This window comes from Bombus fervidus, chromosome 7, assembly GCF_041682495.2.
Source record: "Bombus fervidus isolate BK054 chromosome 7, iyBomFerv1, whole genome shotgun sequence".
NCBI lineage: Eukaryota > Metazoa > Arthropoda > Insecta > Hymenoptera > Apidae > Bombus > Bombus fervidus.
Window position 1 is genome coordinate 15,210,809 of NC_091523.1, and position 24,881 is coordinate 15,235,689.

At 45.3% G+C, this 24,881-nt stretch overlaps 1 protein-coding gene across 5 annotated transcripts in view; it reads right to left on the reverse strand.

Moving 5' to 3' along the window:
- The window catches only part of Prosap (SH3 and multiple ankyrin repeat domains prosap), a 177,893-nt gene that overhangs the window by 4,663 nt on the left and 148,349 nt on the right, over positions 1-24,881 (reverse strand). For 2 of the 5 annotated variants that reach the window (XM_072007759.1, XM_072007754.1), the window contains 12 exons: positions 14,099-14,224; positions 9,206-9,386; positions 8,509-8,828; positions 7,655-7,919; positions 5,035-5,728; positions 4,349-4,578; positions 3,525-3,701; positions 2,669-2,879; positions 2,229-2,430; positions 1,728-2,037; positions 1,283-1,476; positions 998-1,159 (listed from right to left, as the gene is read on the reverse strand). In XM_072007759.1, coding sequence (XP_071863860.1) covers positions 998-1,159; positions 1,283-1,476; positions 1,728-2,037; positions 2,229-2,430; positions 2,669-2,879; positions 3,525-3,701; positions 4,349-4,578; positions 5,035-5,728; positions 7,655-7,919; positions 8,509-8,828; positions 9,206-9,386; positions 14,099-14,224 — 3,072 coding nt within the window. The remainder of the gene's footprint in view (positions 1-997; positions 1,160-1,282; positions 1,477-1,727; positions 2,038-2,228; positions 2,431-2,668; positions 2,880-3,524; positions 3,702-4,348; positions 4,579-5,034; positions 5,729-7,654; positions 7,920-8,508; positions 8,829-9,205; positions 9,387-14,098; positions 14,225-24,881) is intronic. The other 3 variants (XM_072007757.1, XM_072007758.1, XM_072007756.1) reach the window with 2 other exon arrangements.

Consider the following 24,881-nt stretch of genomic DNA (forward strand, 5'->3'; position numbering starts at 1 on the left):
GCAAAAAGTGTAAGCAAAGTAATTAAAATGTTCGTTTCATGGATATACATCGTTAGTTCTGCGAGGCGTGTTCATAAAGCTGAAAGTGATATCCGATACCCTTTCGAGCATCGGATTTTCATTAGCAAATGGCTTAGTCACCTGGAATCATGCAAGTCACGGACGCGCTAGAAACAAAGTATTTTCGATCAGTAATATAAGTCGTCCTCGTTGTCTCTCTCGTACCAGGAGCGCCCCTTGCTGTACACTCGTGCTGGCTTGCGAGAAAACTATAACACACATGCGTAAAAACAGCCACCATCACCACCTGGGTAGCATGCATCGAGGAGCACTAGCCACTCTGAAAAATACTTTCAATACTCTCGTCCGAGAACCAGAATATCGATAATGGTTAAACAAAGAGTGGGGAGGCATAGCGACTAATTAAATGACCAGAAATACTCGGGTCACCAACGGGTCACCAACAACACGGATCTACTGTAACGGCAAACAATTTATCCAAGTTACGGGATATTAAGTCGATCGGAGTTAAACAAAGCTTGCCGCTTCTAGGGATTCCTCTGGTCAGAAATTTTACAGTCGAATCGTTAACCCTTTCCGGATATATAATACTTAATACGCGAAACAATTTCTCATTCGAGTTTCATCTTTCTAATTATCTTTATAAAAATATAAATTTCTATAAATGCGCTAAAATGTGAAATCAGTTTTACCGAAGGCAAATACGTTTATCGTTTAATTGATTAATTATCTAAAAAAAGAAACAAGTTAACTCGCTGTTGAAACGATAACTCTCCTTTATATTTGCCAGATAGGATCCTTAGAATAGACAGTTTAGCGGTTTGCTTAGTTTCTACAGCTGTCAAACACCGCAAACTCTATCACGTTCGTAACCATCGAGCAAAGTATCACGCGACAGAGTATAATTAAACGACCCACTACAGAGGCAGATCGAAAACAGTATATACGATTAACTTTCGAGGGAAAGTATCCTTACTTTGCCTTTGCGTTTCATTTCCGCTACGCTCGCGTATACCCTGCCGGTCTTAGCAGGTGAGGAAGGATGCGACTTGGTAGCTTGACCAGTTTGAAAGTGAGAGCTCATCATGGACGAGCTGTACTGACCACTGGTACTACCTTGCTGCCGCTGAAATAGTTCCTGGAAGAAAGGAAGGACAAAGCTGAAGCCTCAGTTCGTTCGTGCAGTGCCATTCGAGGAGAACAAGAAGCGCATCGTTCGTGATCGAGCAACGGTATATGCTTCGTGATTTTTCATACGTACCTCCAGTTCCGCGGCAGTGATCCTACTGGAGGTAGGTCTCGATCGAATACTGGCCGTTCGCGGCTGCACCGGTGTGTTCTGTCCGGTATTGGGTCCGGTCGATGGTTGCTGAGGAAGATGGATCGATTCCGCGCTACTCGATTTGGCTCCCGTCGATGTTATCTCGTCGCGATCGTCTCTCTCGCCACCACCTTCTGCATGTCACCAGAAAACATAGTAAATTTGTACAGTATACTTGGTAATTGCATATATAGGAGAAGAAACTAATGTCGAGCGGCGATTATACACGGCGATTATATTATTTATATACATAAACGAAATTGCTGAGAACAGTAACGGAGAGCGGATAGGACTAGGTCATCGTAATTTAGGCGAAACAATTCATTTCTATTGGAATTCAAGGTGGCATGACTGCATTTTTGTACTTTTATCATCGTAAGTTTACCTAATCCCGCGACCATCGATCTTGCTCGAGCGCGACCAACGCTCAGAGTGGTTTTCGGGTCTCTTCGGGGTGGCATGGGAGCCGGTGATCTGCCAAGCGTACCGCCAATCACCACGTTGTTGTTACCTTTACGCGGAAGGGTTGCGTACTGTCTCTGAATAGGTTGACTAGTTGGCAGAAGAGCTGCCGATTGCGAATTCGGAAGGCTGATCATCGGGGAAACCACCGTCATTCTGACCAGTTCCCCGGATTTTCGGATCAGGTCGACTACGTGTTCGTGCGACGCCGTTGTCACATCTTCGCCGTTGATCTACGAAAAAGTATCAGGCATCGATAGAATAGAAGTCGATCAGATCGATAAACCAAAGTGAGAAAATAAAAACGAAGCTGTGATTAGCAACGGTTGTTCCAATATCCACCCGAAGCTTTCTATGGTTCCAAGTAGATAAAATTCGAATTTTTCGTAAAGCGATTCGAACTGCTTCGCTACTTGTTACTTACTTGGATAAGGTAGTCTCCTTTTCGGAGGCCAGCTAGGTCGGCCACTCCTCCTTGATCGACGTCGTCCAAGTACTGCAAGGCGGGATACCTGGCCGACGGCGTCAGTTCCATTAGAGGCGAGGTTGCCTTGGCGCCCCGTAATACGAAGCCGAAACCTTTTCTCGAGCGATGCAGTACCACGGTACGAGGTTCAGACGTAACTCTGAAGATCAACGAATTGAATAACGGTTACTCGGTGGATTAAACCAGCGTCGTTTCCGTTAGCACTCAAGGCTACGACAGGCTCGAGGATATTCGAAGATATTCGCTCTAACGGACGCCTCTCTAGTTTGTAAAAATGTCCGATCTAACTGTTATTATTATACGTCTGTGTAGGATGCATGATAATGTAAGATGATAATGTAAGATGTAATATAAAGTAATATACGTAAGTGACTCACGGTTTCTTCAGTCTAGGAGCAGTAGCGAAATACTTATGTTGAGATTCTCTACGGCCCAATACTCTGTTCCGGCCATCCCTGGCAGGCTGAGGACCCAGTGGAATGTTCGTGTGACGGAGCCTGACTTCTTGTACGCAGTGCGCCGGAAACAGACCCGTGCCCTGTCCCCGAAGCACTCCTTCCAGAAGACCACAGTCGGTCGCTCCGGTGACTGTTAAAAATTAAAAAATAAACGATACAACTGGCTACCGGCGTATTTTAACCTTCTAATTTTAGAAATTATCGACTAAGCAATAGAGGTATTTGGTTTCGACGAGATTGGCTTGAAATTTTATCGTGTTATATCTCCCTTGCAAGAATATAAAAAAAGATATAAAACTGGTTGATTATTCGATGGATCGGTGTATTTCATTCGAATGCACCATCGTTGAGATATTTGAGAAGAAACAATCGACAAAGGTCCAGGATATTTCCACCACCATGCGACTGTTGTTCGGGCAATTTTACTTTTTCCCAGCTTATAAGAAAAACATATAAAACGTAACGTTATGTTACAAAACGTATATAGAATACGACACATCATTTACAAACGACTATAACTAAATTATTAAAATAAAAATTCGCTTAATCTAGATTCATAGAATCAGCCGCCGCGTCGAAAGTAATCTCAATCGACTATTATAAGGAAAAAAAGAAATACGAATCTATGAGAGTCCACAAACTCGTAAACAAAAAATGTGCATACTTACGAAATAAAAATCAACGAACAGCGTTCGTTCCGTTATCGGAAACGCGATAAACGCGAGCCTTGATCAAATAAATAAAGAGCGATAGAGAAGATAATTATAGTCTGTACCTTCCAAGATATCTCCCTGATTGATATTCAGATGGCCTAGAATTCCGCTGTTGTAGCTCTCGACGCAAACGACCGTTGTACCTGGGATCGAGAGGGAATTGGTAGTGTCCGACTGCGAGGTTCCGACCCCGGAACTGTCGCTAATCACGTCGGAGGCTGTATCGCCGAGACTCTTGTCTAAAAAATTGACGAAAACAAGCATGGTCGTTTGAGCTTTTCATCGTTCCATTGGCTCGATCGGATTCTTAGACCGGCTGAACGTCATGCAACGCTAGATTTGTTAACGGAAAGTAGAAAGCGCCAGCTTAACGCTAAAACGATATATCCGTTCTTTTGAAATTTCCTAACTAGTAAATACGTGTACGTAGAGAGAGTTTCGTGGCGTGGAATGTCTAGATCGGCGATGTTACATCCATCGAGACACGGATGGTCGTATCTCGCGTGTTGTTTCGTCATCGTCTCGAGAAACGTCATAGCACCGCGTGGAACAGACTCGGCAAAGGCTAGTCTGTCTGGCATCGCGTACCATTTCTGATGGTGATGGTTCGACGTTCGAGTCACGCCAAATATACAAATACACTTGATCGTGTTTCTCGCTTTCTCTTTTTTCTCTCTCCCTCTCTTTCTCTCTGTACATTTCTCTCCGTGTCGCATCAGGGGATCATGTGCCGTGTCCCAAACGCATATACGGAGGCTAGATCTCACGAAATCTCTTGAACGATGAAGGTTGCGAGCACGCGAGCTTCCGTAGAACCGCATTCTCGTCGCTCTGGTCGCGACCGAGAGAGGCAAAAGTCGAGGAAAATAAACCTGTGTGTGTATACCTGTGACGATGCTGGCGGAATCTTCGCCGGACGGTTGATTGCTGCCTTCGGAGAGGCTCGAGCTAGCCGAGCTGAAAGGAGCTAGACTCCTGCTGCTCGGTGACGGCGACGGCGGCATCTCCATCGTTCTGTGCATGTCAAGACGGTGTTGAAGCTCGAGCCGGTGTTCTTGCAGCCTCGTCAGTCCCTCCATTCTTACGTTCTGATAGTTCTCCGCGGTGGCTGGTAATCTTGAAATGGAGGCGGAACTCGTATAGGAGTCGAACGTAACTACGTTCGACCTTATGTTCGATTAAATCTCACGAGATTAGCGTAAATTGTCTTTGCTTTAACGCGCGATCGGTTAATTCCCGAACGCGCGGATGAACACGCGGGTTCCCCGCCACCCGAACAACGTACGATCGATCGAATTCGTCGCGAAGGTTAGTATCGGAAAATAGCCTGTTGGAAACACGCGTGAAGTTATATCGATATCGAATCAAAGATAAGAGCAGACGCCCTGGCTTCGTAAAGAAGGCGGCAAGAAATCTCGATCTTGATCGGTCGGATTAATCAAAGAGAAGAGATGTTGGAGATTTGAGTGAACAGTACGAAGGATAAGAAGGGAGAAGAGGAGTAACAAGGAAATCCCGATTTCGAGAGTAGCCGAGTACGCAAGAGAGATCGCAAAGACAGTTTATGCTTACCTCGCGTTAGGATCCCTCAGCGAATTGGGGCTCTGGTAGTCCGAGGTAATCCGATGACCGTTCTGCTCGGCGGATCTAGCGGCAACGTGCTGCTCGGACGGTATTCTCTGTAGCTCGTTTCTGGTTGCTTCGATGGACGGTACTCTGGCGAGGGCGGCGTGATGGGTGTCCGCCGTCCTCGCGATACTGTTCGCGTACTGCTCGGCGGACGGTACTCTGGTGAGCGTACCGGTTGGATATTGCTCTGTGGACGGTACTCTGGTGAGCGTACCGGCGGTCGCGGAGTATTGCTCTCCGGAAGACATCCTGGTTACGGTGGTGGTACCGGTCGCGGTCGCGATAGGGCTGGCATATTGTTCCGAGGACGGTACTCTGTTCAGGGTGCCGGTGGATGGATACTGTTGTTCCGTGGACGGTACTCTGGTCAGGTTGCCGGTCGCGTATTGCTCGGCGGACGGTACTCTCGTGACCGCGTTGACGCTCGCAGTGTACTGCTCCACCGAGATCGTTCTGGTGAGGCTACCTCCTCCGGAACCGGTCAAACTTCCACCAGATCCGTGCTGTTGTTCCGCGGAAGGTATCCTGGTCAGGGTGCCCAAGTTACTGGCCGAGCAGCTCGTGGTCATCGTCGACGTGCCGCCGAAGGCCACCGACCGTCGTTTCGGGTTGTAGCGTGGCGGCCCTTTAAACGGTACTGGAAAATCGAGGGTTGCAAGGTTAAGTAAAGAAAGGATTACTTAGCCTTACAAGTAGACGCCGCTCTCCGAAGGTATTCGTCTTCCTTTGGAGCGAGATCGTCTCTTTGTCGCTGTTTCTCTCCCGATATTATCATCTTTCTGTGTTCTCGCTCACGAGTCCAATGTGTGTGTGTGTGTGATCTGACACGCGCGTGTCCCTTTCCAAACACGATTTCCCCGAATCCCGAATCCCTGGCAAACAACAGTATTTCTTTCGATCTCACGAAATGCTTTCTCTCTCGTTTCGAGCGTGCTTTTTGCTACGATGCGTTTCCCGTGCATCGTTTCATGTTTTTCAAACAAGCGAGCGATTCGATTGGACGTCCGCGACCTTTTGCCGCGCGCGCGCGCGCGCGTTTCGTTTTCACAGAATTTTCAAGCGGACTTACAAGCTGCCGACGGCACACACGCACGCACACACGCGCACCTACACAAATTTTTAAATACTCGGCATTGCTCGACGGCATGTGATTCACGTTATGTCACGTGTTATAAGGAACAACGACGATCGGATAACGTTATCATCGTTAGTCTCTGTATACAAGAAAGCGGTGAAAAGCACACGCAAGAGTCACGCATTCGACGCGGTTGCTTGTATCTGTTTTGTACGATACAATGTGCCCGAGGTTGTAAAGGTGCCACTGATATATATCCGCATCGTATTTTTGTACTTCCTTTTTTTCTTTTTTTTTTTTTTTATTAGACAGACACAGCACATGTGCACCGGTGATTTCGAAGTTGCCGTCAACGGGCCGCCGGACTTCTCGGAAGCATCGACTGGAAACAGCTTCGCTTTTCCCATTTTACTCCAAGGAAATTCCAATGACCCACGACGACACACGTACGTATACTCACAAAGTACGTCGAAACTACCAAACATTACTAGTCAACTTGTTCTCACGACTTCGCCATTGTCGGATTCGCCAATCGTACGTTCGTTATCCGTTTTGTCAACAGCGGAGTTCGATTTCTCCGCATTTGTACGATTTTCGAAAGCAATCTCGTGAAATCCGACAGGAGCGAAGTCGCTCTACGACGAGACCAAAAGATACGGCATCGTTAGTAATTACTCAAAAGCAATCAAACTTTAGTCGTTACTTTTCGTTATATCGTTACAAACATACTCGACGTCTTACAAGACCATCACCACCAAAGATCCCATTAGACTGTTACAATTTTATATACTTTTGTCATACAGCACAGACACAGATACACGCACAATTATATATACGTAAATATATATTTGTATGTTATATATTTACATCGTTAGACTAGTCTATGGTTCACTAGCTACTCTTCGCTACGCTACGAGCAAGCGCTGAAGCGTGTTTGTCTTTTAGTAGACAGGTAAAGAAAAAAGGTGAAGCGTTCTACGTACATGCACATGCCAGGCTAAATTCGTGACGTGCTCTATGTTTAAAAAATTCCCGGACGGTCGATACGAAGTCCGCGCTTTATCAGATAAGCGTTTCGCGTAGCTACTCTTCGTCTGTCAACGGACGTGTTACGTCGTGTATACGTTGTACAACTCGAGTTGTCCGTAATCTCGAGTGCGAAACGATGTCGTCGAACGATTCAAAAGGATTGCGAAACACACTCGTCGAATTCTTCGAATCACGAGTTTTTCGTGATCGCTGTCGATTCCCTGAATATCATCTACCTACTAAGAATCGGCTATCGGCATGGCACGATCAAAACGTAAAAAATTAATCGATCAACTGATCGACCAGCGGTCGCGTGGAGGGGAGGTTCGGTTTCATCTTTTCTCTGTTGCTTGAATAGAACGACAAAAGGAAGATTGTCTCGCCAACGGTTCCTCCTTCCCCTAATCACGTCGAATCTTCGACGAGGTTCGCCTATCTGTCAGTGTGATTCGCACTCACCAACTTCCTCCGGCTGATAGTTCTTAATGACCTCGGCCAGTTCCATGTTCCCGGCGATCACGGCGACCTGGTAAGGCGTCTGGTTCGCGTAATTCAGACTGTCCTTCTGCGCGCCTCTGAACAGCAACTGGCGTATGCAAGAGGAGTCCGTGTTGTTCACTGCGCAAACGTGCAACGGTGTATTACCAGATGCGTTACGCGCGTTCATGTCGGCGCCGTAAAAAAGCAAGTGATCCAGGTGTTGGACCAGGTTGTTGCGGCAGGCCTGCGAACACCACACCAAGTATCGATTATCGAAGGGGACGCGATTATAATTAAACCGTACTTTTCCTACGTTCCCTTAACTTGTCCTTCAAACCTTACCACGTGTTGCTCGAGATAGATACGTCTAGTCTAAAGCCGCCTCCTTACTCCAAGCAACAACCAGCAACTTTCGGTCGATGTTTCGTGTATTTTGAAAAAGTTGCCGGTTTACTGTCCAATGTTTTTCCACCGTTCTTCGTGTTACTGTTTCTCGTAACAGAAATCGCTTGTTGTTTGTTTTCAATCAGAGCGATAGAGATCAGAGTAAAACGAAACACATTCTGGTGGAAGCAAACGTTTCACGACAAAACCGTGCGTGGACAATTTTGTTGCTAGGAAAAACGACCATTGTGAAACCGAAGCAAACACCACATATCCTTCGTTCGGTTCTACAAGTCGATATTTGTTGATTATCGTTCCAAACATGCAACAACGACGGACAACAAAGAGTTTCTCGTTGTTTCTTGGGCGAGGACGCAGCTTAAACGGACAGTGCTTTCGGAAGTGGTATCGTGGTACAAAAAAAAAAAAAGAAAAAATTGTTGCGAGACCTGGTGCACTTCCTGCCACCCCTGCAAATCCTGGGCGCCGATCGTCGCGTGGTCATGAAGCAGCGTTTCGCAGAGCATCGGGTCGGTCTTGTATATGACGCTGTAATAGAGCGGCGTCAATCCTTTGGTGTCCTTGTAATTGGGGCTGGCGCCAAGTTCGAGCAGCGTCTTCACCGCCTCCAAGCTGTTTCGTTCGACGGCGCGATGCATTGCCGTCAGACCCTCTTTCGTTCGATAATCCAACAGCGCGCCGCCGTTCACCAGCGCTATTATGACCTTCGATGGCTTCTTCAGGGTCGTGGCCAAGGTCAACGGAGTTTCTGCAAAAGCAGGCAAATTTTCGCGTGAGATCACTCGCGGTACATCGACGCTGATTTCTGACGCGTGGAAGATTCTGATGGACACGAGGAGATCCGATGACCACTGACGCGGCCTCAAGGTCGGCATGTTGTCTCGAGGCGACAGAAAGCAAACGCATGGTTGCGAGTCTGTGATTAGCCAAACGAGAAATAGCCGGCTATATAGTCGAATACAGTTATATCCGACGTTTCAGCGAGAACTTTTCCTCCTTGCATGAATTAGCTCGCCACGAAGCTTTTATCTAAATGAAATCGAGCTTTTTCGGGAACTACGGTAGAACGTTTGCCGGATCAGCGCCACAAATTCAACCGAGAAAGAAACTCGTAATCGGTTTTACCTCCGGTTTCCTGGCAGTGGAAATTAGGATCCAGACCCTTGCTGCACATCTTGGCGATCTTCTCGACCTGGCTGTTTGCCACGTATTCCAGTAACCTTCGCAAGTTCGTTCTCGTGTGCATCGCCTTCAGCTGTTTCTCGTCGAGATGCAGCATCTTGTATACCCGTCTTTTGTACTTGAGCTGCGAATTACAAAATTCTCAGTTAAATCTTAAGTCATATAGTAACTGGCCATAGATTTAAATCGGTCAGAAAATATAATTAATTATCAGGCGCGTATAGCGATTATACCATCCTGCTTAATCAGCCGTCGCACGTCCAGAGGTGTTTTAGGCGTTTTTTCAACACCGGTCTTGCTCGATGGTAGCGAAATACGCACGTTGGTTTTTCCTCGAGGATAGACTTAGCCGGAAAATACCGAGGACAAAACGTATAAAATTATCTCGGCTTAATGGGGGATTCACCCTGTCGCTTCCTGGTGGTTACAGCTTCTTTGTAATTATCGGAGGCGTCGTGCTTCACAGCGTTAGATTACTGACGGATAGGCAATATCGCAGCTACGACCGCGTTAATGACTACCGTTAGCAGCAATTATGATTATCCAGGGAACCGGAGTTGCAACGTAAATTAGAGATAGGCCGCTACGAAAATAACGAATGTACCGTCATATTACAAAAGCCCAACCGCCTTTGATCAACGAATTTTTTACTTCCTGTCGTACAATTTTTTACAAATTAGACGTTACTGTACGATTAACGATTATCTATCTCTGCGTCTTTGCGCGTACAGCGGAGAGAAAAGCCTGTCGGTGAACTTTGAGCTACGAACCAAGCGAGCAAGGTGCCACCAATCCTGTGGTAAACGATTGCATTCGGATGCAAAGACATCCTTGGCGCGTTTAATGGTCGCGTTCCTTCAACTAGGGTTACGTGCGTATCCAACGTCGGCTACCTTGTCCGCGATTTTTCCTCCTTTCCGCGCCGTCACTCGGTCTGCTTACTCGATGACGGTTAATCACGTTATTACGCAGGCAACAGTTTTATTACGGGCCTTTTTGGCGCGCGTCTAATTGCGCGACGTGCTATCGCATCTTGCTTCTTGGGTCGATACGCGTGTAATCGCGTACTTCGCCGAAGAAAGCAACGGACGAAGGTCTCGTTAATTGCCTCGCTGTAATATCGCGACGAGGGAGATTCGTCGTTGGAAAACAATGCTCGGATTCGCCAAGATTCGCTGCTAACGAAGCGCAGCGATTTCGAAAATTGAATCGTCCTCGAGGAAACAGCGAAGCGTGAAAATTAATAGTCACGGCTAAGTTTTTCTCGCGAGACGCAGGTAGTTGCAGCTCGTTTGTAAGCCAGCTCGTTCCTGAAAGTGAATCTCGCGTGACGAGATCGAGCGTACGTTCGCTCGTTCGGTTCGTGCGATCGATGAGTGCGAGGAACACACACGTAAAAGAAAAAGAAAAAAGGAAAAAAATAAAAGGGAACATCGTGGCGAACACCGATGGTACCGAATACAGGTGATCTATGGGTCTGTCTAACCCCGCGTATTTATTTCTATCCAGGTCCTATATGGCGGCCGCATTATTGCGCGCAACTTAAGCCAACGGCAAGCAGAAAAAGTAAAACAAGCCGGCGCGTACCATCTTCGGACGTTCGCACTTTATCTACATCATCCACCTCGACGTTGAAATATTTCGCGAAATGGACGAGCTGAAAATCTCTGCTGTTCGACTGACTCAAGGTCGCTCAATGGAAAAAGGTCTCGAAGCCAGGTGGAATCTTTTTTTCGCCCGACCAAAAACTCTTACCGTTTAATTAACCTCGGATAGAGCGCATTAATTATGCAACAATCAAAAGTACACTCGGCTCGCGTTCAGTTTCAACCCGTGTTCCTTTGCTGCGATACTACAAAGGCGATACCGCTACGTAGTACGAATTTTCTATGAGAAATTCACGAGCCAGACGTGAATACGCGTAAGTACATACGTTCTCATGCGCAAGTATTTGAACACCTGGTGCAATTCGATCAAAAGATTTTTTCTATGTTTTTAAAAGTTATAACGAAATAATGGCTAAACGATTGCTTAAATATTCCTATGATTTCGGTGAAATATACGGTACTCGCACTAAATATCTTGTAGCTTCAATATACATTCTCCTTAGTTTCAAACTTGATCGATATAATTATGATAATCGAATTTCCTAACGGTGCCAATGAAATCTTTGAACGTTTCCTATAACACACCTGATATATTCGCAAAAAGTCTCTAAAAATGATCAAACACTTTCGCGAGCCACTGTATTCGTAATAATTTAAAAGTGTCCGAATATTTATGCACAGTAGTGTAAAAAGGGGGAACGCGGAGACCGAGACGAAAGTATTCGTCGAATGAGTTTTTCGATCGTGGTCGAGAAACGGTTCGGTAATTTGTAACTTGTGCAAGGTTCGAGAAGTAGCCGACGAAGTTACGCGAGTCAACCAACCTACCCTAGAAAGTGAATCCCCGCGGCGAGACCAACCGTGCTATCGGCACTGGAGCCGATCGCGTTAACGGAGACGAGTTACGAAGAAGAAGAAGAAGAAGAAGAGGAATACCGAGATGAGAACTAGATCCGGTTACGCAAGAAAACCGCGGGCAAGATCCAGATCTCGTTAACCGACCACGGGATTATTTGTTTTTCGCGAAACCCCGTTTCAACAGTCACCGTCCTGGTGCATCGACTCCTGGATGCAAGTCGAGTATTCACCATCTGTCGAAGGACTACGAAATCTCGTGCGACGCGCTGGAAATTTTATTCCGTTCTTCGTCGAACGAGACGAAGGTGGAAACGGGGAAAGATGGAACATGCGAGCGAGCCCTAAGATGACTCCGTTTGATGGAAACGTCTACTGCTAATACCTTTTTCTGTGATATAGAATTTGAGTCGTACGACGCGTGAAAACCGCCACGGTTAATCGACAGAAATGTCAAACCGTTCTAATAAACGCGAAAACACGTTTCTGTTGAAAAAGGTTTCGTACATGTTCGATCTTATCATCTATGTAGTAGTTCGACTAACTTGTACCGTGGATTGCCTGGGATATTATTATCGTCTTTTATATGCGTATTTCTAAAGCAAGATAAAATTACTAAAAATGTATTCGATACATAGGATTACAAGGAAAAATGTGTGCATTTATTCTAGCGATTCTAGGCATAAAAAATTGACGTTAAAAAAGGTAGTCCATCTCTACACGGCTTACCCGTTCGCATTCGAATTGAAATACCACTTTTTCTCGAGTCGATCTAACTCCGAGATTCACTGCCGTTTCTTCTGTCGTACCTTCGGGTTTCGTTCCTCTTCGGATCGCGTCCCAGGGTCTTCGAAAAAACACGCGTAATCGCATGGCTGTCGAGTGGGGCTTTTCATCGAGAGCATGATCGATGGTGTATGAATAATCGTCCCGTTGAAAAACCGAGAAACACCGGCACTCGGAACGAATTCGTAACGGCGTGTGGCGCCTTTTCTTTTCACGGTCACACTGCAACCTTTCGCTCTTGCTCGTTGTCGAGGACGACGTCGTTGACGACCGGTCGCCACCGATGTTTTCTACTTTCTCGCGGATCGTTTCTCACCTCGCAGGTGAAAAAGGAAGTAGGCTTACGGGGAAAAAATAGCCACGCGGTCCCTCCTTGACCCAAGGGACGCGGAGAGACATGCGCGCGCGCAAGATAGAGGGAGAGAACGGATGATAGCGGATCGCCAGGCTCCCGAGCAAACCCCTTGATATTGAAGAGTCGCAGTTCCTCGTAACCGAGCAAACCTCTTTCGCCATTCTTTCGTTGCTTGTTTCCTTTGACGGCCACCGGACATCAATGGACTCGGCCAATCTCGTAGCTGAAGAAACCTTTTTCGACCGCGTCAATGCGCCTGAACCAGCCCGTTTAAGTCTCGCATTCAGCCGCCCTCGCAGCGATTATTCCTCGACGAGAATAACACCGAGGTCAGGGATGAAAATTCAAATTAACCTATTAGCGTCCGGCCTTCCCCGGAATCGACCGCCAACCTTTCGCAATCCTACGTCGCTTTCAACTGCATTTAACTCAGACTTTTCCTTACGTACTCTTCGATATAAATATTACGTCCTTATTAACATTTACCGTTGATACTTAGTATGCAAACTGCACGTTTTTCACGTTTTTTGCTTTTATTTTCTGGTTATTTCATTCGTGCTGTACGTGTAACAAGGTGGGAAAATTTTCGACCAAATATTTTAACCCATTCACGAAGGATTTTTCTTTTAATAATGATTATATAATAATAGACATAGATTGTACAAAGTTTGAAGATCACGGAACAGAGACTTGGCAAGTAGGCCGTTATTGACTTTTTAGTTTTAATGTCATCTTATTATTACAAAGGAGTATTTTAATACGACATAGTTGAAAATGAAAGAACCTGCTAAGCTCGAAAGTTTAAGACCTTGATAAAGCTAATTCGTTATATTAACAAGCCTCGATATCCGATGAAATCATCTTTAAAATTTAACACGGTTCTTCGTGCCGTGTACCAATCTTTTTACTAAATAGATTTGCAGTAAATGTCTTACAACTTTTACGTACATTTTCAAATTATTTTCAAATACCAATATAATCACGACGATGACATAATCCTGTCTCGTTACAAATACCGTAATACTGTAATATTTTATATTAATAAATGGAGTTGCAAAATGTTTCATATAACGTATGTAACATATACCTAAAATTTTTCTACAGTATATGTTGGAATACTTTTATAAATCGTGCAGCTGTTTGATATGGTCGTTGTCCTTTAAGCCAGCAATAGTCGTCGAAGAACACGCTGCGCTGTCGCGAGCAGAACTAAGGTAAAGAAAGGTGTCTTACCTCCAAGTAGCCGACGGGTCCATTGAAGGGATAATCGCCGAGGCGACGTTCCTCGTCCAAGAATTTTCCGGCTTTTCCATTCACGGGCGGGCAGAACAAGCCGTAATTGAAGCTTTCCTTCAGCTCCTGCAAACCAGCACACAGCCTGGATTAATCGAAAACCCATCCCGCTGTAAAAACGGCCCGCCACCCCCGTTCTACTAAACACACTCTATTTTCATGCAACAAGGGTAGAGACCCAGGGTGGAGTGAACGCTTCGAACCAAATCGAAACCACTTCGTTGTAAAGGTATCCCGCTTTGAACCGATTAACGCGCTAAGAAATGGCGATGGGAATCCTCTCTGTCAGATTTTATTCGATTTTATTCCCCTTACCGTTTTATCGCTATCGAGTAAAGCTACGATTACAGCAAATGCGCGTTTCGACGCGCTGTCGTTCTGACTGCGATCTTCCCTTCTAGATCTCATCAATGCTTATTTTCGCGCATCGAAGAAATTCGTTTTCCCACACCCATTTTATTCCAATTCGATCGACGCGGCCAATCAAACTTGCTCGAACGATGAATGCGTTCTGACGAATATCATCCAGCGAACGAATTGTTACAAGCATATGCACTCTGTATGTATTTGCAAGAATTCGTTTGTCTGCCGCCGTTATTGCTCTTTATAATCGCCACATCGAGAATTGTTCAGATCAGATATTGAACGATCAGATATTCGGACGAATCGATGAAACATCTGGAAAATAATATTTTCTTTCGAACCGATATAACTCGATACTTTGTTCGTCGGAAAACGCATCCACCGAAGCCTTAAGTCGAAGAATGTTCCAGGGGAACGCGGTTTCTGGTAGCTTCGGATGTAATAAAGACGATCGAGAAATCCGACCTGAAACGTTTTCCATCGTCGACGTTATCCACGTCGATATTTCGCCGCGTGGTCGTTCGTAAAACGCATTTCAATCGCTTTCCTCCTCGAAGGGAATTCCTCTCGCGGCGAACGTTATTCTAGGCGCAACGAAAGACGTCGTCTTCGTTCCCTAGGCCCTCTTGCATGTGTCTTGCGCGGGAGTTGAGGATCATCCGGCGCTAAAATAATATGCTTCGATTTCACCGACGACAGGCAGTAAAGCCTGGAATTTACAGACTGTTCGCGGGGAATTTCGCCATCGTTCTTCCTCACGCGCTGCGTGCCAGCAGGTTTTCTTTGTATACGCGCCACTCTTTATCTTGCTGGCCGACAGGCCTCGTACGTTCTCTTCGTGGGTCGCATCCGCGGAGCGAGGCTTCTTTCGTACGGTATCGTTCCTCGTCCCAGTTTGCAAACATAGGAATTAAAGACGCGTTCGTATAACGATTAATAAACACGTTGACTGTCACGCGAATTTTACGTATATTGCGATAGATTGAAATACATCGTGGCATAATATTTCATTTTCGCGAGGTATCGTATCGTGTTCGAGCACTTTTTCTCTGACAATACGCGTCACATAGACGTATCCGAGTCGTTCACATCGTTGAGAATTTTTTAATACACGAAACTTCTCTCGTTTTATTCGTTCTAAAAATTTTAATAACAGATTGGTCATCGACGATTATCGTTGCAGTCAACGTAGTGATAATTGTTCGTTAGCGTTTAAAGGAGACTGGATCGTTGTTGTCGCAAGCGTCACACAAATAATGGAACTCTGTAATATGGGAAATACGTTACGCGTTATACGAATATCGTGTTATACCCAGAGCGTAAAAGTTAGAATAAGCTTTTCTTTCTATGTAACAGAGAATAGTATACATTTTATTTTACTCTTAAACAATAAAAATATGAAATTCTCTTGATTACGTAAATGGGGCAACTTAAAATGAAAGTGTAGATAAAGCAATAATAAAATCACTAACCACTGATAGAATCTTTAAAAATTAAATTTCGTCGACGTTGGTTTTTGGCCCCTCGTTCTGGGGTCTTCGTTGATTGAACATTTAGAGGCTTCTTTATCCCGATTACTAAACGATGCACAAACCGTTAATCGTACGAAATCGCGAGCAAGGTCGCGAAAAACCAGTCGCTGTGAAAAACGAAAGTCGACCAACAGCCAAGCATTATTAAGGTAAATGAGTGGCCCAGTTTCGGTCGCACGGTTCGAAAACGAGTCGAATGTGAACCACTCTCGACTTCGATCGTCTGCACGCTATTCGTCAAGCGGCTGGGCAATTCCTCGCTGGGTCGATGAATGATTTGGAGTAGAATGCATCCGACAGGGCAACGAGGGTCAAATGCTTCTCCGTGAAGGATTCGCGCGTTAAATTAAAAAGCGTTGTGTAATTTATTATCCGCTATACGACACGGAGGAAGAAACTTCGAGCAACAAAGTTCGACCATCGTCTCGATTCCTTGGGAGAATTCAATTAAAGTAAATCGACAATTTGTTCGATTCTTCTACGCTCGACTAAAATCTTTGCGATTGTTGAACGATTAAAATACCCGGGTATCCCATACAATTTAAAGATAATTTTACTTTCATACGGTCGTACTAGTAGAAAAAAATATATAAATTTCATACTCGAAAATGAAACGTTTGTTTGAAATGTATCTTTCTAGGTATATTATTATAGGCGTATATTATTAGGTATACGTTATACGATGTATTTTATAAATTTTTGCACCTTTCCATAAAAATTTGCATTTTAACTTTCCATAAAAGGCCACAAAAATCTGATACGATAAAAGTGGAACATCTATATAGAACCTGATAAGAAAAACGCTTCGTTATAAAATAAGAGTAGTGCGTGTCAGTACCATTGTTTGTGGCCACTGTAGCTACCCAAACACCGAGTGACCCAAGCGAGGATTAACGTTCAACGATCTCTCGATTTCAAATCCCCGACGGTGGTGAACTCTTCGCGTGCTGTGCTGCTTCTCGGATGCTCGGAGTATCGCGAGCAGGAGAGACGCGTTCAACTTGTCGGAAACGTTTCGTTCCGATGGAAAGTCGCCCGCAGCGCGAAAAACGGCCACGAAGAAACGAAACACGTGCCGGGCATGCACTGGGCTACAGACGCGGGCCGGTGCATTACCAGCATCCGCCGTTTACCGCAAAAACCAGCGGCGAAAGAGGGGGCGGAAGACGGGTACAGACAGAGCGAGAGGAAAGAGTGATCCACCCAACAATCATGGCAACAATAGCCAAGAGTGGAACACGTGCCAAATTAAAGGCCTCGAACCAAAGTACCGAGTTGCGCGAGCGTGTCTGGTCCCCGTTTAAAACGTCTCTGACGTACGGGGGTGTGGCTGAGAATCAGCCCTGAAAAAAGCCACCGAAAGGGAGAAAAACGGCCGAGCCACAGAGGGACAAAGCGAACGATCTGCCTGGTTGATGCGCGGCCAGCCGTCTCGAGCCTTCCAAGGCTTTGCCGCACGGTTTTTTCGCGTTCTACCAATTTGCACACGAGCCTGGTCTTGATAAAGTGGGTACCGTAATCCGCGGATTGAATTCTTTTGGCTGGTTCCGAGGCAGGTTCGTTCACAAACCAAATGCTTTTGCTGTTCTCTATAGGACTCTTTAGGCGCAACGCAGAATTGAATTCAACATTATCCCGTTTCATCAGATTATTGTCATCGGATTAACACATACGTAAAAAGAAGACTACGAGGGAAAACGCGATATGACAAATTTCCTATTTTTTACAAGGAGCGAAAATATCGCTCGTTCATAATAATTGCAACTCTGGTTTTCTAAATTTCGCGGAACTTCAACTTATTGGATGGTTTTAACAGACTTACATCTTCGAGAACATGCTGTTTTCAATTATTTTATATCGAAATTCGAGCTCTTAAAGAGGGGAATTTATTACAGCAGAAACGTCGAAACAAAATGATGACCAAAAGGTATCTCTTTTGTATGTAATAGTTTTTTCATTTAGCGACCCTCTCTATTTTGTTACATTTTGTTTCGTTTCTTCTAAAAATAAATTATATTCCGTGTAAAAAGTACTTAGATCTCCACGAACCAAAACCAATCTAACAGGAACGCATTTGTCTTCGTTACGATACTTTTCGATTCTATGATACAACAGCAGCTTCGGATCAACGAATGACCCGGTTAACAGGTCAAGAGCGTACGCAAGAAAGATTTCTTCGTGAAATTTCTCGGTAACGCGTGAAACGGTTGCTTTGGTAATCATTGCAAGTCAGTGGATGGTTAAACCGCTTCGAGAGAATGACTGGACGATTTCATCGACGGGTATTTAACAGCGAAGATTCCGCTGAACATCGTCCCAGCTGGTGGCAAGTTGCCAGCGCGTACCATTTTCGCGGAGAATTATCAGTCACGCCAACCTGGTTCCAGGCGAGCATCGAAGGCTCGTCGATGAGTTCGTCGAAAGGGTTTCTTCGGCTTGGAAGCAGCTCGTGGTCGTTAGCAAGCTCGATCATCCGTTGGGAAGAAAAAAAGGGAGCAGAAGGTCTGGATGTTCGTTAAATTTCGTCTTCGTTAGCGAGAACTCGTTCTCGACTGTCGAGCCTGTGCAAATACGACGGATCGACGCGCGAGGGTCGCCTTGCAACTTCTTTTCCACCCCGGGGAAAGAAAAATTTCCTGGAGGAGTCCTAGCGAAAGGAAACGAAAGGACGAATGGCCTTCTCTCTGCAGGGAAGCAAGCGGAACACGCGGAAGAAGAAAGGCAAATGTTGATCTTGCCCGGGACATTTAACGACGCACCTAAATCTCCGTGTCCCGGCCGTTCTCTCTCTTGAATCCTGATGGAGGACAACCCGGACTACTCAGCCTTATTCGTATATTTGATCGACAAGCAGACTTTCGATCGACGAAGATTGCAGCGTCCTTTTGTATAACAATTGGATTTTTACGTATTCACGAGAAATTGAAATGCGCAAAACTGTGCAGTCTATGCAAAGATACATTAATTATCCAAAGATCAATTGAAGTTTCGCGGATATCAAAATCGACGGTCTCAGCGAGTCGTCGATTTATCTTATAGCAAATTTGTTCTTACGTACATTACATAAATTTATCGATATCGATAATTTCAAAGCTGGTATATATTTGATCGTCCGATAAAAATTCACGTAATATTGATTCACATAAAAAAACGTCGCTAGTTCTTTTCATTTATGCGCATTGTGCTTCGTAGTATCTATATACCAATGCATTTAACTTTCTTCTTTTACGTTGCTTTGAAATACGCGCGTGGTTCGGTCGGCGTCGTCGTCGTTTTCCCTCTGTTCCTTTTATTAGCCATTAAATACATAATAAATGCAAGCCCCTATATCAACTATTTCCAATGGTTCGATCGTACAAGAGAGTCCAGATAATTAATACCTTGGGCTGAAACGCTTCGACACGCGTGACTTGCCAGCCAGTTAGTAATCGTTAGCTTTATAAATCGCCCGAAATCCACCGGTGGGGTCTGACCAAATCCTCCCCCGTCTAAATCACTCCATTCTCCTCCTCTTCGTTTTTTCTTTACGCTCAGATCCGCTTTACTTTATCGTTCGCGCGGCGTTAAGTCACGAGGCTTACCGGCCGGAAAACACTGGCAGAATGGAACGCGGCGAAGAATGAAATCGTCGACGGCAATCGAAATTGCAATTACGCGAAGGATCGCGCGCTCCTCGTAGGCAAAAATGGGACTGCCCACGGATACCGACGCTCGTACTCTAATTAGCGGCGCGGTAATTGCTTCGTAAAGTCTTAAGAAGCCGCACAATCGCGCGCGACATCGAGACGTGCCTCGAGTTTCGTCGATTAAGCGCGACCAGGAAAGTTGCCGCGAATCGGAACAAGAAACTAAAAGAAAGGAAGAAAAAAGCGTGGAAGGGACCGGTCGAAGGACAATATTATCTTCGAGACGACCCCATCCTCCGGCTATTCGGTACGTTCGACTGGCAAAAGGTGGGCGATCACGCTGAACGAGTAGCATACGCGGCGGTAATTTATCTTGCGCGGTTACTCAATGAAGCGATTGCATCATTTTTTCTCTCTGTCCCTCGAATATCAACAAATACACCAGCGTCCAGAAAGATCGTAACTTACGTCTTTGGAGTGAAAGTCGGTCTCGCCAGTTTCACTTCTTTTTTTGCCCCCCCGATCGACTTCTTCGATCGCTGTCCTCTTCGTTCTGCCCATATTCATCGTCGACAGACGCGATCTCAACCCCCGTTCTTATCGAGTTCGTCTCCTGCTGCCCCATTTCCTTCTCTGATTCACCTTCTTCAAGTTCTTCGATGCACAGGATTCTTGCTCGATTTAGAAACATCCAGCCCGATCGAATTAGAAGTTTCCCGCCGTTTTCCACGACAACGATTACGCGAGATGAATCGAGGAAAGAATGCATAAATGCATGAACGTGTCACCACCGTTCGGGATTAGGGAAATGGACGCGAGAGCCGGCTGCGATTTGCATTCGAGCGCGCAGAGCCTCGTTCCATCTATGTCCTTGGATTTTTCCACGAGAATCAACGGAATATTCGAGGAGATTCTCTCGAAGAAGAGTACGTTGACTTGCCTCCACGCTATCGCATCGGGACGAGCAACAACGAACAGGACGATGTCGTCCACAATTACGAAGGAAACGGCGATTCTGGATGGCTGGACGCCGAGGTCTCCGACAATTTCCTTCGGTTTCGTCCGATGGACGAAGAGAGATAGAGAGAAAGAGGCATGCGTGTACGCACGCGTGTAGGTAGATAAATTCCGAAAGCAAGGAGCTCGTATGGGGGCGCGTTAAACGGCGAGACCCTTTTGTACGGCCCTGTATGGGAGAATAATGGCCGAACCGTGTCTCAATCGTGCTTTATGGGATGTAATTGTGGTCTGGCAAGGGGCCTCGCCGATGTTAAGCTCGACCAGCTCGTGTGCGTCCGCGGCGAACACCGTACAACCCAGATAGAAGCGTTACGGTTTTAACCTTCGCAACGAACCACGAAACGAGTTTTTGCAACTCGCGACGACTTCGTTGACGAGCGGATTCGACGCCACAGACCAAAGATCAACCCTTCTTTCTCTCCTCGCAGACGACTTTTTTCTTTTTTTTTTTCCTTATTCGTCGGACAACTTCCAGAGGTCTGTAGTCTCTCGACATAAAGGTCGTCACCCTTGAGCATGTATTTTTATCCGAACGACGCGCGGCACGTTTAATTAGCGCGCACCGTGAGACCCTACAAATTACTAGAACAAATACGCGAATTTGGTTGGCCAACGATGCTCGTCAATTAGGAAGTTCCGCGAAAGGTGGCCCAACGTCGAACGGAGAAACGGAAATACGGATCGAAACGTAGTCGAGGGAACGACTGAAGGTGGGCTTCCCTATAAGCGTCACACGTAAGCTCGGATATTTTTTATTAGACTGAGAAGTTTGTGTCGCGTATAACTGCGACGCACACTGTTTGTGCTCTAAAACATTCCGGAGAAAATACGACGGAAGACAGAAGTAAGATATTTCAGTTAACGTGCTAACGTGGCATCTAGAAAGAATTCACCAATGACGGAACTGGTGTCGAAAGATTTTCATCTCTTCAGAGGAAAAATAGTTTGGTGGACGAAGATTAAAATAGAAGATTAAAGACTTTGATCTTTATGAAAGAGACGTAACGCAACATGAATGGACATCGTAAACCGAATAATATATATAAATAGAAGATTTAATTTAGCGGACAGGATTTAAACAGCGACCTAATATTTAAGACAAAGACGTTTCTCGTGAAAAGAGGTGCAATTATACGTTTTAAGTGCTATCGTTTAATTCACAATGAACGTGTTGATTAAACGAACGAGCAGTGAACTTCGTAAACTGTTTACAGTCAGTCACGGTTAAATGGAGGAGAAAGAAGCGACGTGGAAGCGTATTACGAAACGATTCGTGACTGCAAACGTGGACACGTCGATGCGACGATTACGAAAGCCAAGAATTCGTAAAACACGACGAATCATTGGAACGTAACGGGCGATCATCCTTGATGTCCATGTTGAGGACGAAGCAGGATACGATTCGTCCTCCGGCGAACGTAGGCCACAGGACGAAGCGAAGTTCGGAGAATCAGCGAAGGGAGTACAAAGCCGCGGTCGAAGCAACTTTGGCGTTAAAGAGGAAATACGAGCCATAAACCTTCGATGCACGCGGTGAGGGAGGGACGGACGGAATACGAAATCGAATTGCCGACACATCCGAAAAATAAAAAGACTATCGGTGATCGTTTGACCGACAAACTCTTCGGACATCTGGCTGACGTCGCTCGGAAGCGTCACGAAAGGGTTTCCCATAAATAATGTTCGATGTTTCGAGTTTTAGCGTGATCTTTTAGAAAATCGTTGTAGGCTGTTCATGGAAGAAATTTATTTGTCTAGGCGTTTCAAATTATCTCCGAGTCCTGGTCGATCGAACGCCCTACAGTAAGTAAAAAATTAAATTCGACGAAATTTAATGATAAAAAATGAATAGGTTTTCGAAAAAGTAAATCACTCGATTTGTAACAGCAAACGATCGAAAGAAACGGACCATATATCATTCGATATATAAGGTTAATTCTATGGAGATATATTTTGCCTATAAATTCTTCAATTTTGCTACGAATTCATCGAACCTCTCGATATTATGTCCAAAATATTGATAACTCGAGCGACGACTTAACTCGTCCTTGCTAGTTGATAGCTTACTTTACACGCATCGACTATATCTTGAACAAATATTTATTACGAACTACTTTTCGGTAAAATAGCCTTGTTGTGTCTTGGATTATAACACACGTATATATATCTACGAAGACTTTAGCCGTCTGAAATTAAGCTTATGTTTGATAAGATAGACAACAACGTGAAAACAAACGACTATCGCAACAGATTTAGGTTCGTCAGGTGTTGGTTAAATAAGTGAAAATCAAGCGAGCGTCTCAGAAGTTAGAACGATTTACTCCGCTCTTTATAAGCTTTGCAATGTCGTTGCTCGGATTTGACGATAATTACGTGTAAATATATCTGCTTTTCTATAAAAATCTCACCATATCCCCTTGTAAACTTGGATTATTAAACTATTAAAATAATAATTTCTGCACTTTTCAATTGGCGTAGTTGATCGACGTGTCTTCCGACTGCAGTAGTCCACGTGACCTAGATAAGACGCTTAATCGATTTCTTTTCTCCCTAAGCAGCGAAGATCGCTCTTGGTTCGGCGCTCGGTCGCTCAGAAGAAGCTTATACGATGGCAATGAAAGCGAGTTCGGAAATTATCCTGCATCGTGTTCTCGCAGAATGCAAAATACAACCTCGTTGCACCATCGATTGCGTCACTGTGCCTTAGCACGTTACGCCAGGGGAAATGTTTTATTCAAAACTGCCGAGGCTCGATAACTGTCGTCGATTTTCAGGAATCCTCTGATGCAACTAAATCGAAGCTTTTATTACCATCGAATGCACGTAATCGAACGAGCCGGATAACGTCGCGTTTACGTCCACAATCAGCCCTCCTACGAACATATTTCAGTAGGGATTAACGAATTTACAGAAACACGACTATTTCTGGCTCGTTAACTCCGCCTATTTCTATTTCTTACGCGTCAGAAAAACCACGACGATCGACCGCCCGAGAACTGGTTACAAATTGCGCGGAAAATGACGGTCGATCGTGTTATTGTTCGTTCTACGGAAGGATAATCGTAGGACGAATCGACAGGAGAGACGGTCAGTTCCTTTACTTTGTTCCTATCGTCGATGGTACCAACCCTGACTACCCCTACTACACCACCCCCTTTCTTGAGCAAACAAACGTTAAACGACTCTCTCAGAGCTAAGAACCGATTTCCTTTCTACCTTTCTGCGATACTTTACCACCGTACAACTGCTTTTTGCCATCCTCGGCCCTAGCTTCGAACGAGTATTTGTTAGGACTGAATAAACACGGGCTACGCGAGTAATGCACAGGTCAGTCAATAAGTAAGTTAGCTCTCTACCTTGTGTTCTAAACGAGATACGTAGTTGTAGTCACCTCTCTGACGTTGATACAACCAGCGCGATGTTTCCATAGCGAACGTATGTCGCGGTATACGCGATAAACCGTGAAACGTGTTATTGCTACGTGTTTAACAGGTACTTTAGATTTATAGTTTGACAATTGTATGGAAAGCGTAGCGAGTGCTATTTCTAACTATTAATTTCCCATTAATTTGTACACTTTGGCGAAGTTCATGTACCGTTAGTACGGACCAAAATGTCCACATACTTCTGAACAGTAGAGTAGTTAATGGTTGCACGTTTGCGATCTTCGATGTCAGCTTTGTCGAATTTACGACGATGGGTTCGCTGGCTTCTGAAATTTGGCATCGCTCTGATCGTATAAGCGATAAAGCGACAAATGGAAAGTAGCGGGCAGCGTGGAAACGCGAGGAGATCCGGCGTGGCGCGCAAGCTAGCGCCGAGTGGCCGAGGGACTCCTCTTCTTTCTCCGCATCGCCAGGACTTTAGAATGCAAATTGAACGCTACGAATCCTCGCCGCTCGTACCTTGGGGACAGAATCTGCTTAGGTGGCTATGGACAGTCGATGGTATGCCAGGCCCCTCTCGCGTGTACCTACGCTCTCACAACTGTGTGCATCTAGGCATTTATACATCGGCCTGTTCGGCTCGCAGTGGCGTAACCATCTCTGGTAAATCTCGAGTAAAAGGAGGGGAGAGCCCTAGAACTTGAACCAAGTTGACGAAAAGGAAGGAGAACTCGAGCTAAATTGGAACGTTCGGAGACCACGTTCTTCGAAGAGTCGATGACCGATTCTTTGTCGC